Consider the following 14,971-nt stretch of genomic DNA (forward strand, 5'->3'; position numbering starts at 1 on the left):
CTATTCAGCGGCATCTCCTGCTACTCTCTCTAGCCTTAACCCCATTCATCACCAAGGATTACGTTTATGCCTTGGTGCTTTTCGCTCTTCCCCTGTCGAAAGCCTCTATGCAGAAGCGAACGTTCCATCCTTATCCGATCGCCGTGATGCCCATTGCCTGCGCTACTATGTACGCTCTCATGATCTCCGCAATCCTTCCATTTATAGAATGGTCACTGATATTAGTAGACATTCTTTATTTGTTCGCCGCCCCTGCTTACTCCGTCCCTTCTCTCTTCGCCTTCATTCGCTCTTGTCTTCTCTTCAACTACCACCTTTCTATGTACATGTAGCATCTCACTTTTCCCTACCCCCCTGGGAGGTCCCAGCTGTTCGAGTCTGTTCTTTCTCCCTCCCTTGCTCGAAAGCCCAACTGTCTACGGTCGCTTCCCGCTCTCTTTTTCTTGACCACTTTCACTCTCATTCTCATGCCATTGCTGTGTACACAGATGGCTCTAAGTCTTCTGACGGCGTAGGATTCGCAGCAGTGTTTCCGGACAGCGTCGTACAAGGGCATTTACTATCTTCAGCTAGTATTTTTACTGCTGAATTATATGCCATCCTTACAGCACTTATCCGTATTGCATCTATGCCTGTGTCATCATTTGTGGTTGTCTCAGACTCCCTTAGTGCTTTACAGGCTATACAAAAATTTGATACACCTCACCCCTTAGTCCTCCGTATCCAACTTTGGCTACGCCGCATCTTTACTAAGCATAAAGATATTGTTTTTTGTTGGGTCCCTGGTCATGTTGACGTACAGGGCAATGAACAGGCAGACACTGCTGCGCGGTCAGCAGTACATGACCTACCAGTTTCTTACAGAGGTATTCCATGTACGGACTATTTTGCTGTAATATCTTCCCACCTTCACACCCGTTGGCAACAACGTTGGTCTACTATGCTCGGCAACAAACTTCAGTCTATTAAACCGAGTATAGGTTACTGGCCGTCTTCTTATCACCAGTGTCGAGGTTGGGAGACTACTCTCTCCCGTCTTCGCATTGGCCATACTCGTCTTACTCATGGATATCTCATGGAGAGGCGTCTTGCTCCTCTCTGTGAGAATTGCCAAGCTCCATTATCAGTCAGCCACATTCTGTTGGACTGCCCACTTTATCAACGAGCACGCAGAATTTACCTCTGTCGTCGTCTTCGCCCCGCTGCTCTCTCTTTACCTTCCCTTCTCGCTGATGGACCCACCTTTCATCCGGACTCTCTTATTGACTTTTTGACAACGACTGACTTACTTCACAAATTCTGATACTTTCAGCCCTTTCTACTTGTATCTCTTGCTACCCTCTACCCCCGTACTATCCCCTGCCCCGCTGTTTTCTGTAACCTGCTGATCATCCCCCCTCCCTCCTGCCATCCAATTCCCTTGCTTCCTTCCCTACCCTGCAGCGCTGTATAGCCCTTGTGGCTTAGCGCTTCTTTTTGATTATAATAATAATAATAATAATACGTCTTGCAATCGATCTCCCTCTTGCCTTAACTGTCATGAGGCTCACCCTTCGTACTCTCGCCGTTGTCAGGTCTATTTAAACGAGCGGGAAATCCGTTACCTCAAAGAGACAGAAGGTCTCCCTTATGCCATGGCAGTTTCTCATCTCCGCCTCCAAGGGAGACTCCCACGTGTTTCTTATTCCCGTGTTTCAAAACGTCCCCCCACTTCTGGTATCCCATCTTCTACACCCACCTCTGTGGTTACCTCTCCCATAATCACTCCTGTATCTAATCCTTTTGCTGTCCTCGGCTCAGACGTCCCTACTTCAACACCTCAGTCTAATCTCACTTCTTCGAGTTCTCTCTCACAAGCCTCAGTATCGACGAGACCTCGTACGACACCTCCTCCCAATCGTCCCTCTACTTCTCAAAAGTCAAAAAAAGGTCCGGTAACACCTCCTACCCATCTTCCACCTCCTCATTTTACCCTCCCTGTCTCTGTCCCTAGTTCTTCCCCTCTCACTGGCTCAGTTACAAGTGCAGAGGTTCACCCTCCTCCTCGTAATGTACCTTCCTCCCCTGTTCCCTCCCAAGTTTCTTCCTCTTCTGCCACCTCCCAGGTTCCTGTCTCTTCTGTCCCCTGCCACGCTTCTCCAGTTCCCTCCACCCTTTCGCCCCCCCCTACCTTGGTACAGTCCAATACAGTTCCAATCTTTACTCATCCTCCCCCTACCATTCCCAATATTGTCTCCCATACGACATCTCTGAATTCTGAAACACTTGAAGCAATCTCTGAATATATTGCAGAGACCAAACCATCAATGGACACTGATCCACCTTCCGCTCTTTCTCTCTCCTCTGCTCCATCTGCGCAACTCCTTTCTTCACAGCGCACCGTTCCTTCGCTGCTTGAACATTTTCCACTGCCTCCGCATGTGGACTTTTCTAACCCTTCTAGTCCGTAGGAACCCTTACCTGCGGATTTCAAGTATCTTTATCATTGCCAATCATGGCCTATTTACAGTGGAATATACGCGGCCTCAGGGGTAATCGGGGTGAGCTTCAGATGTTACTCTCCCAGTTTGCCCCTGTTGGTGTTTGCTTACAGGAACCAAAATTACACTCTGCTGTTATTTCTCACATCTCAGGCTATAATTTATTGTATTCTTCAGATCCTTTTCCTGATGGGACCTTTAATGAAAGTGCCCTTCTTCTCCGCACTGATATTCCGTACCATCAGCTATTTGTTCATACTTCGCTGCATTACACAGCAGCCCGTATCCACTTACATAGGTGGTATACACTCTGTTCTTTATATCTCTCTCCTTCTCGGGCATTATCTATTCCGGATTTTGCCTTCCTTGTTTCGTCATTACCGCCACCGATTCTGTTACTTGGTGATTTTAATGCCCACCATTTCCTCTGGGGGGGTCTCACTGTGATTCCCGTGGAATTCAGTTAGAGGCTTTTCTTGCCACCCACCCCCTCCATGTTTTAAATACAGGTACTCACACCCATTTTGATCCTCGGACTCATACTCTCTCTTGCATCGATCTCTCAGTTTGCTCTTCCTCCGCCGCATTAGACTTCACTTGGTCTGTTCTCCCGGACTTACATGACAGTGATCATTTCCCAATCATTCTTACTTCCCCTTCATATTCGCCACCTCTTCGCACCCCACGCTGGCAATTTAATCGGGCAAATTGGAACCTTTACTCACACCTAACTGTTTTTAAAGAGGTTCCTTCTTCGTCCTCCATCGATGAGCTTTTACACCTCTTCTCGTCCTCCGTTTTCACCGCAGCTTCTCATTCTATACCCCAAACTTCGGGCAGGCATTCTCAGAAATGCGTGCCTTGGTGGTCTCCTGCTTGTGCTCGTGCAGTACGTTTGAAACGCGCTGCATGGGGCAGGTACCGGTACAATAGAACCACAGAGCGACTCCTTGATTTTAAACAGAAGCGTGCGATCGCTCGCCGTGTCATCCGTGACGCTAAACGCACTTGCTGGCGAGATTATGTCTCCACCATCACCTCTGCTTCCTCTATGAGTGCAGTCTGGAAAAAAGTACGAAAACTGAGTGGTAAATATTCTCCTGACCCGGCTCCTGTTCTGCGGGTTGCCGGTGTTGATATAGCAAACCCACTAGATGTTGCCAATGAAATTGGCAATCATCTGGTCCGTATTTCTCAGGGACTCCATCTATGCCCCTCATTTCTTTCCTCAAAGTCTGCCAGAGAGTTAGCACCCTTGGACTTTTCTTCTCTCAGAGAAGAACAGTATAATGTGCCTTTTACACTTCAAGAACTGGAGGCAACACTCTCAGCTTGTCGATCATCGGCAGCTGGGCCCGACGACATTCATATTCGTATGCTACAACATTTACATCAGTCAGCCCTTGCAGTCCTATTACGCCTTTACAATCTTATTTGGTCACAAGGAGTTCTTCCACAGCTGTGGAAATCCGCCATTGTTCTCCCTTTCCGCAAACCAGGCACTACGGGACATGAAACCTCCCACTATCGTCCCATTGCTCTTACCAGTGCAGTTTGCAAAGTAATGGAACGCCTAGTAAATAGACGTTTAGTGTGGTATTTAGAGACACACAACAGTCTCTCCACTCGTCAATATGGCTTTCGTAAGGGACGTTCTACCATAGACCCCTTACTACGCTTGGATACGTATGTTCGTAATGCCTTTGCGAATAACCACTCAGTTATTGCCATATTTTTTGACCTTGAGAAGGCATATGACACAACTTGGAGGTATAATATTTTAGCCCAAGCCCACTCCTTAGGCCTTCGAGGCAATCTACCATCCTTCCTTAAGAACTTTTTAACTGACAGGCATTTCCGTGTTCGGGTTAATAATGTGCTCTCCCCGGACTTTATCCAAGCTGAAGGTGTCCCCCAGGGATGTGTTCTGAGCACAACACTTTTTCTCCTTGCTATTAATGATTTGGCCTCTAGTCTTCCATCAAATATTTGGTCATCACTCTATGTTGATGACTTTGCTATTGCCTGTGCAGGCGCTGACTGTCACCTCCTTACAGTTTCTCTCCAACATGCAGTCGACCGTGTTTCCAATTGGGCCACCACACGTGGGTTTAAATTTTCCAGCACTAAAACCCACCAAATCACTTTCACTAGACGCTCTGTCATCTCCGATCATCCTTTGTACCTCTATGGCTCCCGTATCCCTGAACGTGATACAGTCAAGTTTCTGGGCCTCCTCTTTGATCGTAGGTTATCCTGGAAACCTCACATTACCTCTCTGAAGGCAACTTGTCACAGCCGGCTGAACCTTCTTAAAACCCTTGCTCATCTTTCGTGGGGAGCTGATCGTCGAACCCTCCTTCGCCTACATTCCACCCTTATTTTATCGAAACTTGATTATGGTGACCAGATCTATTCAGCGGCATCTCCTGCTACTCTCTCTAGCCTTAACCCCATTCATCACCAAGGATTACGTTTATGCCTTGGTGCTTTCCGCTCTTCCCCTGTCGAGAGCCTCTATGCAGAAGCGAACGTTCCATCCTTATCCGATCGCCGTGATGCCCATTGCCTGCGCTACTATGTACGCTCTCATGATCTCCGCAATCCTTCCATTTATAGAATGGTCACTGATATTAGTAGACATTCTTTATTTGTTCGCCGCCCCTGTTTACTCCGTCCCTTCTCTCTTCGCCTTCATTCGCTCTTGTCTTCTCTTCAACTACCACCTTTCTATGTACATGTAGCATCTCACTTTTCCCTACCCCCCTGGGAAGTTCCAGCTGTTCGAGTCTGTTCTTTCTCCCTCCCTTGCTCGAAAGCCCAACTGTCTACGGTCGCTTCCCGCTCTCTTTTTCTTGACCACTTTCACTCTCATTCTCATGCCATTGCTGTGTACACAGATGGCTCTAAGTCTTCTGACGGCGTAGGATTCGCAGCAGTGTTTCCGGACAGCGTCGTACAAGGGCATTTACTATCTTCGGCTAGTATTTTTACTGCTGAATTATATGCCATCCTTACAGCACTTATCCGTATTGCATCTATGCCTGTGTCATCATTTGTGGTTGTCTCAGACTCCCTTAGTGCTTTACAGGCTATACAAAAATTTGATACACCTCACCCCTTAGTCCTCCGTATCCAACTTTGGCTACGCCGCATCTTTACCAAGCATAAAGATATTGTTTTTTGTTGGGTCCCTGGTCATGTTGACGTACAGGGCAATGAACAGGCAGACACTGCTGCGCGGTCAGCAGTACATGACCTACCAGTTTCTTATAGAGGTATTCCATTTACGGACTATTTTGCTGCAATATCTTCCCACCTTCACACCCGTTGGCAACAACGTTGGTCTACTATGCTTGGCAACAAACTTCAGTCTATTAAACCGAGTATAGGTTACTGGCCGTCTTCTTATCACCAGTGTCGAGGTTGGGAGACTACTCTCTCCCGTCTTCGCATTGGCCATACTCGTCTTACTCATGGATATCTCATGGAGAGGCGTCTTGCTCCTCTCTGTGAGAATTGCCAAGCTCCATTATCAGTCAGCCACATTCTGTTGGACTGCCCACTTTATCAACGAGCACGCAGAATTTACCTCTGTCGTCGTCTTCGCTCCGCTGCTCTCTCTTTACCTTCCCTTCTCGCTGATGGACCCACCTTTCATCCGGACTCTCTCATTGACTTTTTGACAACGACTGACTTACTTCACAAATTCTGATACCTTCAGCCCTTTCTACTTCAATCTCTTGCTACCTTCTACCCCCGTACTATCCCCTGCCCCGCTGTTTTCTGTAACCTGCTGATCATCCCCCCTCCCTTCTGCCATCCAATTCCCTTGCTTCCTTCCCTACCCTGCAGCGCTGTATAGCCCTTGTGGCTTAGCGCTTCTTATTGATTATAATAATAATAATAATCCTATCCTTGTCTTGGGGACTTATATTAGAGAAAACGGAGTATAGCACAGGGCTAACTATGATATACACTCACACTCCACCATAAACATGAAACAAAAAAGTTATTTTCTCTCTATAGATTATCACACATAGCAGCATATGTGTAGAGAACCTAGGATAACCCCAAAAAAGTCAACGTGGCTTATTTTTAGTACCTGACTTGGGTTAGCCATATATGATTTTTGGTAAATATTCGATTCCCAGCCTGGGTAGAAACATTAGGCGTGTTTCTTTACACCTGTTGTCTCTGTTTTCCCATCAGTAAATGGGTACCTGGGTGTTAGTCGACTAGTGTGGGTGTTATCCTGGGACACTGACCTAATTTTCTTGAAAGACTCAGCATAACAAGTGCCTTTCTATACAGTAGTATGTCACTGATGTCAGATAGGCCTGTATACCTTGTACATGTATGTGTAATAAATAAAGATATTATTATTATTATTATTATTATTATTATTATTATTATTATTATTATTATTATATTATTTTCTCAGTTGTTTGTTGGGTTATCTTATTCAAACTTGGGCAATGTATGATGGGAAGATACTTCTTCACGTACACTAAAAATGAAAGAAATCAGACCATAAATAGCGGAGTTCACTTCTCAGCCATTAGCGGCCGCTTAGCGGTATATTTTTGTATGGTTGTTATGGTTATATTCTCATTTTTTCGGTCTCATTTGATAGAATGAAAGATATATTACAGAAATAGATATGATTTTGATTGCTTTCATGACGAAAAGTACCTTGAAATTGCGCTCACAGTAGTGAAAAATGTTCTATTCTATAGTGAAGCTCAAGAGTAAACAAATGATGTCACCGTCCAATACCTGTCCGCCTGCCAGTCTAAATTCCAATACGGAGTCAAGAATGGTTTGACATTATTTATACAATTATTACAATAATGCAGTAGTCTGCTTAACAGTAAATCTTCTATTTTTTTGTGAATAAAAATTCCAAATGGTAAGCAAGAGTAATATAAGAGGGGCCTGTAGCCGTGATTAATGAAGAGAGAAAATGTTATTTTAGTGCCAGGAATGTCTGCATTTTGTATTCTGGACCCTATTTTGAAATTGGCATCTGTTGAAATTTGTGTGAAATCGGCCAAATTGCCAATTTCTGACCACTTTATTGGGTAGTTGAAATAAGTGAATGGGCAGTTTCTTGTACTCAGTTGACAGACTAGAAGTAAATAAGTTTATTCAGGTATACACAAATACAGTTACGTAGATTATCATACATAGCAGTGTATGTATAGAGAACCTAGGATAACCCAGAAAAGTCAGAGAAAGTGACTTATTTCCAGTACCTGGCTTGGGCTTGCCATATATGATTTTTGGTAAATATTTTTTTTTCTCGGTTGTTTGTTGGGCTATCTCATTCAAACTTGGGCAATGTATGATGGAAAGATGCTTCTTAACGTACAACAAAAATAAAAAAGACGGACGATAAATAAGGGAGTTAACTTCTCAGCCATTAGCCGCCTCTTTGCAGTATATTTTCGTATGGTTTTTATGGTTGTATTCCCATTTTTTGGACTCATTTGATATAATGGAAGATATATTACAGAAATAGACATGATTTTGATTGTTTTCATGATGAAAAGTACCTTGAAATTGAGCTCAAAGTAGCGGAAATGTTCGATTTTTGCCGATGTTCAGTGAACTGTGTAAGTCAAGTTGGTTAATTTTATTAAGTGTATTCTAACCTAACCACTCTGTAATTCGGCAAACTCAGTAATCCGGTACACTACAGGTCCCAATGATGCCGGATTTGTGATGGAGGACCTGTATTTGTATTGTGAGGTAATTATTATTATAATAAAAAAAATATTTTGAGGTAAAAGTTTTACAAACTCTTACAAACATACGTGAATGAACTAAAAGCAGACACACATTAATACGCATTTATTTCGCCTGACAAAGTGATCGCTCACTACCTGTTCAATTTGTGTTCTTACATTGTCTGAACTCTGTCTCGTTCTCTCTCTCATTTACTCTTTCGTTAACTAGTTGGCTCTCATTGACAATGGTAGCATCTAAGGTTAGCTGTGATAAAAAGAGAAGTCATAAGCCTCTTGCTTTAAGTGCCAAGTTAGAGGATGATAGTGTGCCATTCTGATTTTATTCAATAAACACCCTGCCACTTACCTCTCACACATTAATATTGATATTTTAAGGTAAGTAATAAGTGTACTCTTTGTGTATCTTACCTCTGGGAGGAGGGATAACATTATGTTTTTTCTGCTCAGCCACCAGAGATAACACGTATGAATCTGCGTTTGGCCCAGCCACTCCTCCACTCCGCTTTTGTTTACAATTTTCGGCATGAATTATTCATTACCTCTCCTTTTGTTTATGATGGCATCTAAAGGTAGTTGTTAGAAACGATTAAATTCAGTGAACAAGGTGTGTCGATGCTAATAATATGGCTCTGGGCCACAGTGTAGGTAGCCGGTAGGTGTAGCCCTGGTGGGCTACACCTACCTGCTACCTACACTGACTTCCTACAAATAAATACTACTCACCTCTCTTCCTATATTAAGAATACAGTGGAACCTCTACTTGCGAGTGTACTTATTGTGCAAGTCTTTATCTTTCCCACATTGTGTTGAATTGAACAAATCATTGATTGAGTCATAGCTCCTGGTGGGGCCGGGAGCTATGACTCGACCCATGCAACCACATATAGGTGAATACCAAATACTTGTGCCATCCTTCAACATTTCAAATACATCCAGTTTTTTAACCCTTTCAGGGTTGGTGCCAGACTGGTACGGCTTTTGCACCAAGGTTGGTGCCGTACTAGTACACGTAAATTCTAGCACCCTCAAATCAAGCAGGAAAAAGCTGATCTGTATGGTCAGTGTGCACAGTAGGAAAAAAATCGGCGACCCAGTGGTGCATTGTGGGAACACCATTTTAGTACGTCTCATTTACCATGCCTCGCAGTAAGAAACTCCTCACTCCTTGGCGAATTGGGACACTTTTGTTCCCAAGTGACAGTTCAAACACAGATGGAAGTGTCAGTGAAGATGACTTTCAAGGTTTTGAGGAGTTTGTGACCGAAACTAATGACCATAATACCAGTGATAGTGAAGAAAACCCAGATGACCCACAACCTTCCACCTCTGGTGCTGGGGCATCTTGTTCACATCCAGTTGCACCAGAACGAAAGAGGAAACTCATATTTTCCCATGTCCAGCACTCAGATGTGAGCAGTGGTGATGATAGTGATAGTGAATATGTTCTCCAAGCTCTTGAAAATAGTTCAAGTAGTGAGAGTGAAGTGGAATATTCTCCAGTGAAGCGTCAGTATATACGACACTATGTGCACTCTGGTAGTGTGCCATATGCTATTCCAAGGGTAAGGAGTACATCTCAGAGTACATCCCATGGCCATACAACAGGAACGGATAGTGAAAATTGAAGATGATATTGTTGCAGTTGGGATGGAAAATGTGCATGCAGCATCAGATGGTAGTGGTTATAGTGGTGCCAACCCTGAGGCACCAGCAGTGGGCCATGCTGGTACCCATGCAGCTGAGTCAGTTGAGCTACAACAAAGGCCACCCTCGCCCACCCACCCACCACACCAACCTCCACAACCACAATCACCTGTCAATATCCAGTACCCACCAGCAGACCGCATCTGGGATTGGCAGGAAGGTGCCAATTTTATTCCCAATCCCCATCACTTTGATGAAAGTCAGAGTGGAATACGGCCATCTTGTACACTTGGGAACAATGCCACTGAACTTGAATGTTTCGAGTTATTCTTTGACGAACCCCTGATGGAAATTATTGTCAGGGAAAGCAACACATACTTTGATTACACCATGGCAAACACAGTACTTTCACCAAAATCATGCCTACACCAGTGGAAAGAGAGAACTGTGGCTGAGATGTATCTTTTCTTTACCACAATAATGCTTATGCCACATGTGTATAAGCACAGTGTCAAATCATACTGGTTGACAGACCACCTGATTGCAACCCCAGGTTTCAGTGATATAATACCAGTGAATCGATTTGTGCTACTATTACGTATGCTACACTTCTCAGACAAAATCAGTCCTGACAGAAATGACAGGTTATATAAGATTAAGAATGTGTTTGTGTATCTGAAACAGAAATTCAATATGTATTTTTATCCCTTCAGGAAGCTTGTTATTGATGAGTCTTTGATTCTGTTCAAAGGTAGACAGTTGTTCAAGCAGTATATACCAAGCAAGAGGAAACACTTCGGTAAAAAGGTGTTTGTACTTTGTGATTGCAAAAGTGGTCTTGTATTGGATATTATTGTGTACACTGGAATTAATACATTGCAGGATACCAGGAAGTTATTGGGTATCTCTGGTGATGCGGTTAGAACAATGATGGAACCATATCTTGGTAAGAGGATGTATTATATACTGATAACTGGTTCACAAGCCCCTTACTCAGTGATTTTTTGTGAGTGAACTTGACAGATGTGTGCGGTACGGTGCGGGCAAATCGTAAGCATATGCCTAGGTTCGATGCAGGTAATCGAAGAGGTGAGATGCAGGCATTTGCTGCCAAAGACATCATGGCATTTCAGTGGCATGATGAACAAGATGTCACACTGTTGTCATCAATTCACCGAGACGAAATGACAGACACTGGCAGGCAGAATAGAGAGACCAGTGAACCTATTCTAAAGCCTGCAGCTATGATGGACTACACCCTGAATATGCATTCAGTGGACAAATGTGACATGCAGATTGGGTTTGCTGATTGTGTTCGCAAGGGTCATAAGTGGTACATAAAACTCTTTTTCCATCTTCTGGACATTTCCATGCTCAATGCTTATAATATGTATAAGATGAGGACCAAAAACAAACCACCATATGGTGAATTTTGTTTGTCTGTCATCAGACAAATACTATTCAAGTACCAAGTAACAACATCTGCAATAGAAAACCACCCAAGAAGTTATCAACAACGACCCTCTCGTCTGAGGCCTGGTGAACACTTTGTCTGTGCACATACAAAAACATGCCCACAAAAACGCAGACACTCGTTTTATGTGTGAGGAGTGTGAAACACCACTGTGCATGACACCATGTTTCAAAGACTTCCACAAACTGCAGAACTTCTAGGAACGTGTCCAGTGACTCTGTATGTGTATACATATATAATATAGAAAAATAGTAATAAAGCAACATTTCATATTGTTGGTTTGTGTAAACATGTTTTGTAAAAAATATAATAACAACAATGTTTGTGCAGTTATACGAGTGAATATACAGTGGACCCTCAGTTAACGATGCCATCAAATACCAATAAAATCGGATACCGGTACGTTTTTACATCAAAATATTGGCTCGGCTAACGATAAAAAACTCAATTAAGGACATTTGTCCAGAACGTGTCTGCACAGCCTGAGCCACCAGGCCACTCCAGTGTGGCTAGTGTGCCATTGTTTACAAGCTACTGCGGATGATTCCGCATGTACACGCGATACATTTTGTATTATTCCATTGTTTTTAGTGTTTGTAACTGCTAAATAAGCCACAATGGGCCCAAAGAAAGCTTCTAGTGCCAAGCCTGTGGTAAGAAGGGTGAGAAATATGCACTATTGAATTGAAGAAAGAGATAATCGCAAAGGTACCAAAGTGGAGTGCGTGCCTCTGAGCTGGCCAGGTTGTATAACAAACCCCAATCAACCATTGCTACTATCTTGACCAACAAAAAGGCAATCAAGGAAGCTGTTGTTGTGAAAGTTGCAAATGTGCTTACCAAACGGAGATCACAAATACTTGAAGATGTGGAGAGACTGTTGTTGGTGTGGATCAATGAGAAACAATTATCAGGAGATAGGGTTTCACAGTCAGTTATATGTGAAAAGGCAAGGTAGTTGCATGATGATCTAATTAAGAAAATGCCTGGAACTAGTGCTGATGTTAGTGAATTTAAGGCCAGCAAAGGTTGGTTTGAGAGATTTAAGAATCGTAGTGGCATACACAGTGTGATAAGATATGGTGAGGTTGCCAGTTCTGACAAAAAAGTGGCTGAAAAATATGTGCAGGACTTTATGGGGTACATAGATGCTGAAAAATTAAACCCCCAACAAGTGTTCATTTGTGACAAACCAGGCCTGTTTTGGAAGAAAATGCCAAACAGGACCTACATTACTCAGGAGGAAAAGGCATTCCCAGGACACAAGCCTATGAAAGACAGGCTAACTCCCTTGTTGTGAGGTAATGCTAGTGGTGATTTCAAAGTGAAGCCTTTACTGGTGTATCACTCAGAAATTCCCAGAGTGTTCAAGAAAAACAGTGTCATCAAGCCTAATTTGTGTGTGATGTGGAGAGCAAACAAGTAAGGCATGGGTCACTCGGGACATTTTCCACGATTGGCTCTATCAAGTGTTTGACCCCAGCATGAAAAAATACCTCCTGGAAAATAAATTGGAACTCAAGTGCCTCCTGGTATTAGACAATGCTCCTGCTCATCCTCCAGACTTGCAAGAGCGAATTGTGGGGGAGTTTAGTTTCATAAAAGTCAAGTTTTTGCCTCCTAACACCTCTCTTCCAGCCCATGGATCAGCAGGTCATTTCAGATTTCAAAAAGCTGCACACCAAAGCAGTGTTTCAAAAGTGCTTTGAAGTGACCTCAGACACTGAATTGACCCTTAGAGAGTTCTGGAAAGATCACTTCAGTATCCTCAGTTGCATAAACCTTATAGGTAAGGCTTGGGAGGGAGTGACCTGTAGGACTTTGGACTCTGCTTGGAGAAAATTGTGGCCAGAATGTGGGATTTTGAAGGGTTTGGGGCTAACCCTGAGGAGCCTGTGCCAGTTGTGGAATCTATTGTGTCATTGGGAAAGTCCATGGGGTTGGAGGTTAGTTGCGAGGATGTGGAAGAGTTGGTGGAGGACGACGATAAAGAGCATCTACAACAGCAACAGACCGCAGCTGAGGAAATTGCTTCAGAGGAGGGGGAAGAGAGATGGAGGAAGTTACCTTCTTCAACGATTAAGGACATTTGTACAATGTGGACAAAAGTGCAGGCCTTTACAGATGAGCATCACCCTGACACAGCTGTTGCAAGCCGTGCTGGTGACTTTTTCAATGACAATGTTGTGTCCCATTTTAGGGAAATATTAAAGACATGCCAGAAACAGTGCTCTCTGGACAGATTTTTGGTGCAACAGGGGTCCAGTGACTCTCAAGCTGGTCCTAGTGGCATTAAAAAACAAAGAAGGGAGGTAACTCCAGAAAAGGACTTGCTATCTAAAGGCCTTGTGGAAGGGGATTCCCCTTCCAAACAAGAATACACCTCCACCCGTCTCATTACTAAGTCTTCAATAAAGGTAAGTGTCATTTTATGAATTATTAATGTATTTATTGTGCATGTCTCATTGTTTTCTTTGTAGGAAAATGTACATTTCATGTGAAAAAAATTATTTTTTTTAATACTTTTGGGTGTCTGGAATGGATTAATTGGACTTCCATTATTTCTTATGGGGAAAATTAATTCGGATAACGATAAAATCTGTTAAGAACAAGCTCTCTGAACCGGTTTAATATCGTTAACTGATGGTCCATTGTATATATAATATGCTGTATATTGGTCTCACACATCATAAAAGTTACTTGAAAAAAGAAAATATCAGAAAAAAAAAAAGTAGACAAAACAATATAAACTCTTACTGGGTGACCAGCAGTCAGCGATGTTGCCATAAGTGGCTCAATTTCTGTCAACTTCATGCCTCCATATATCAGTAAGTATTGATTGCTAAATTTTTTCTTTTTTAGCCTATAACAATTAGAAAAAAACTATCATTTCATAAAAAAAAATGTTTGGGAGAGGGCCTCTCAACCCTCAAAGGGTTAAATAAGCATAGATACATGATTAATTTTCTTCATTATTTCACCAGCATCACTTGCACTTCTTTTGGACGTCATGATTATTATCATGTAACGAGATGGGATGAATAACCCGTTTGACTGTTTCAGCCATATATATACGTCTTACGAGCCAGTGTTTCAGACATATATACAGTGGACCCTCGACTAACGATATTATTTCATTTCAGATATCTGTTCGGGTGCCGTTACCAACCGAATTTGTTCCCATAAGGAATATTGTGAAATAGATTAGTCCGTTTCAGACCCCCAAAAATTCACGTACAAAAGCACTTACAAAAATACACTTACATAACTGGTCGAGTTGGGAGCTGATCGTTAGTCGAGGGTCCACTGTATACTCAATAATTCTAGCGGCTTCAAATCTAGCAGGAGAAAGCTGGTAGGTTCACATGTGAGAGAATGGGTCTGTGTGGTCAGTGTGCTTTGTATAAAAAAATCTTGCAGCACGCAGTGCATAATGAGAGAAAAAGAACTCTGACCATGTTTTTGGATTAAAACTCCAACTTTGAGGTGTATTTTCCTGTAGTATTTATGGGTGTATTCTCGTCTTCTTGGTCTCATTTGATAGAATGTAAAACACATTACAGAAATAGAGATTATTTTGAATAGTTTCACAATGAAAACGACCTTGAAATTGAGCTCAA

The 14,971-nt window shown here is 42.9% G+C and overlaps 1 protein-coding gene across 3 annotated transcripts in view; it reads left to right on the forward strand.

The window, feature by feature from the left end:
• Window positions 1-14,971, forward strand: part of LOC138853566 (zinc finger protein 84-like) — a 60,995-nt gene that overhangs the window by 15,953 nt on the left and 30,071 nt on the right. Inside the window, exon 2 of one of the 3 annotated variants that reach the window (XM_070091035.1) lies at window positions 9,187-12,962. The exons of the other annotated variants lie outside the window; for them this stretch is intronic. Coding sequence (XP_069947136.1) covers window positions 9,824-10,891 — 1,068 coding nt within the window. The 5' untranslated portion in view covers window positions 9,187-9,823 and the 3' untranslated portion in view covers window positions 10,892-12,962. Of the gene's footprint in view, window positions 1-9,186; window positions 12,963-14,971 lie in introns of those variants that run through there. 3 annotated transcript variants of the gene reach the window in all.

This window comes from Cherax quadricarinatus, chromosome 33, assembly GCF_038502225.1.
Source record: "Cherax quadricarinatus isolate ZL_2023a chromosome 33, ASM3850222v1, whole genome shotgun sequence".
NCBI classification, from domain to species: domain Eukaryota; kingdom Metazoa; phylum Arthropoda; class Malacostraca; order Decapoda; family Parastacidae; genus Cherax; species Cherax quadricarinatus.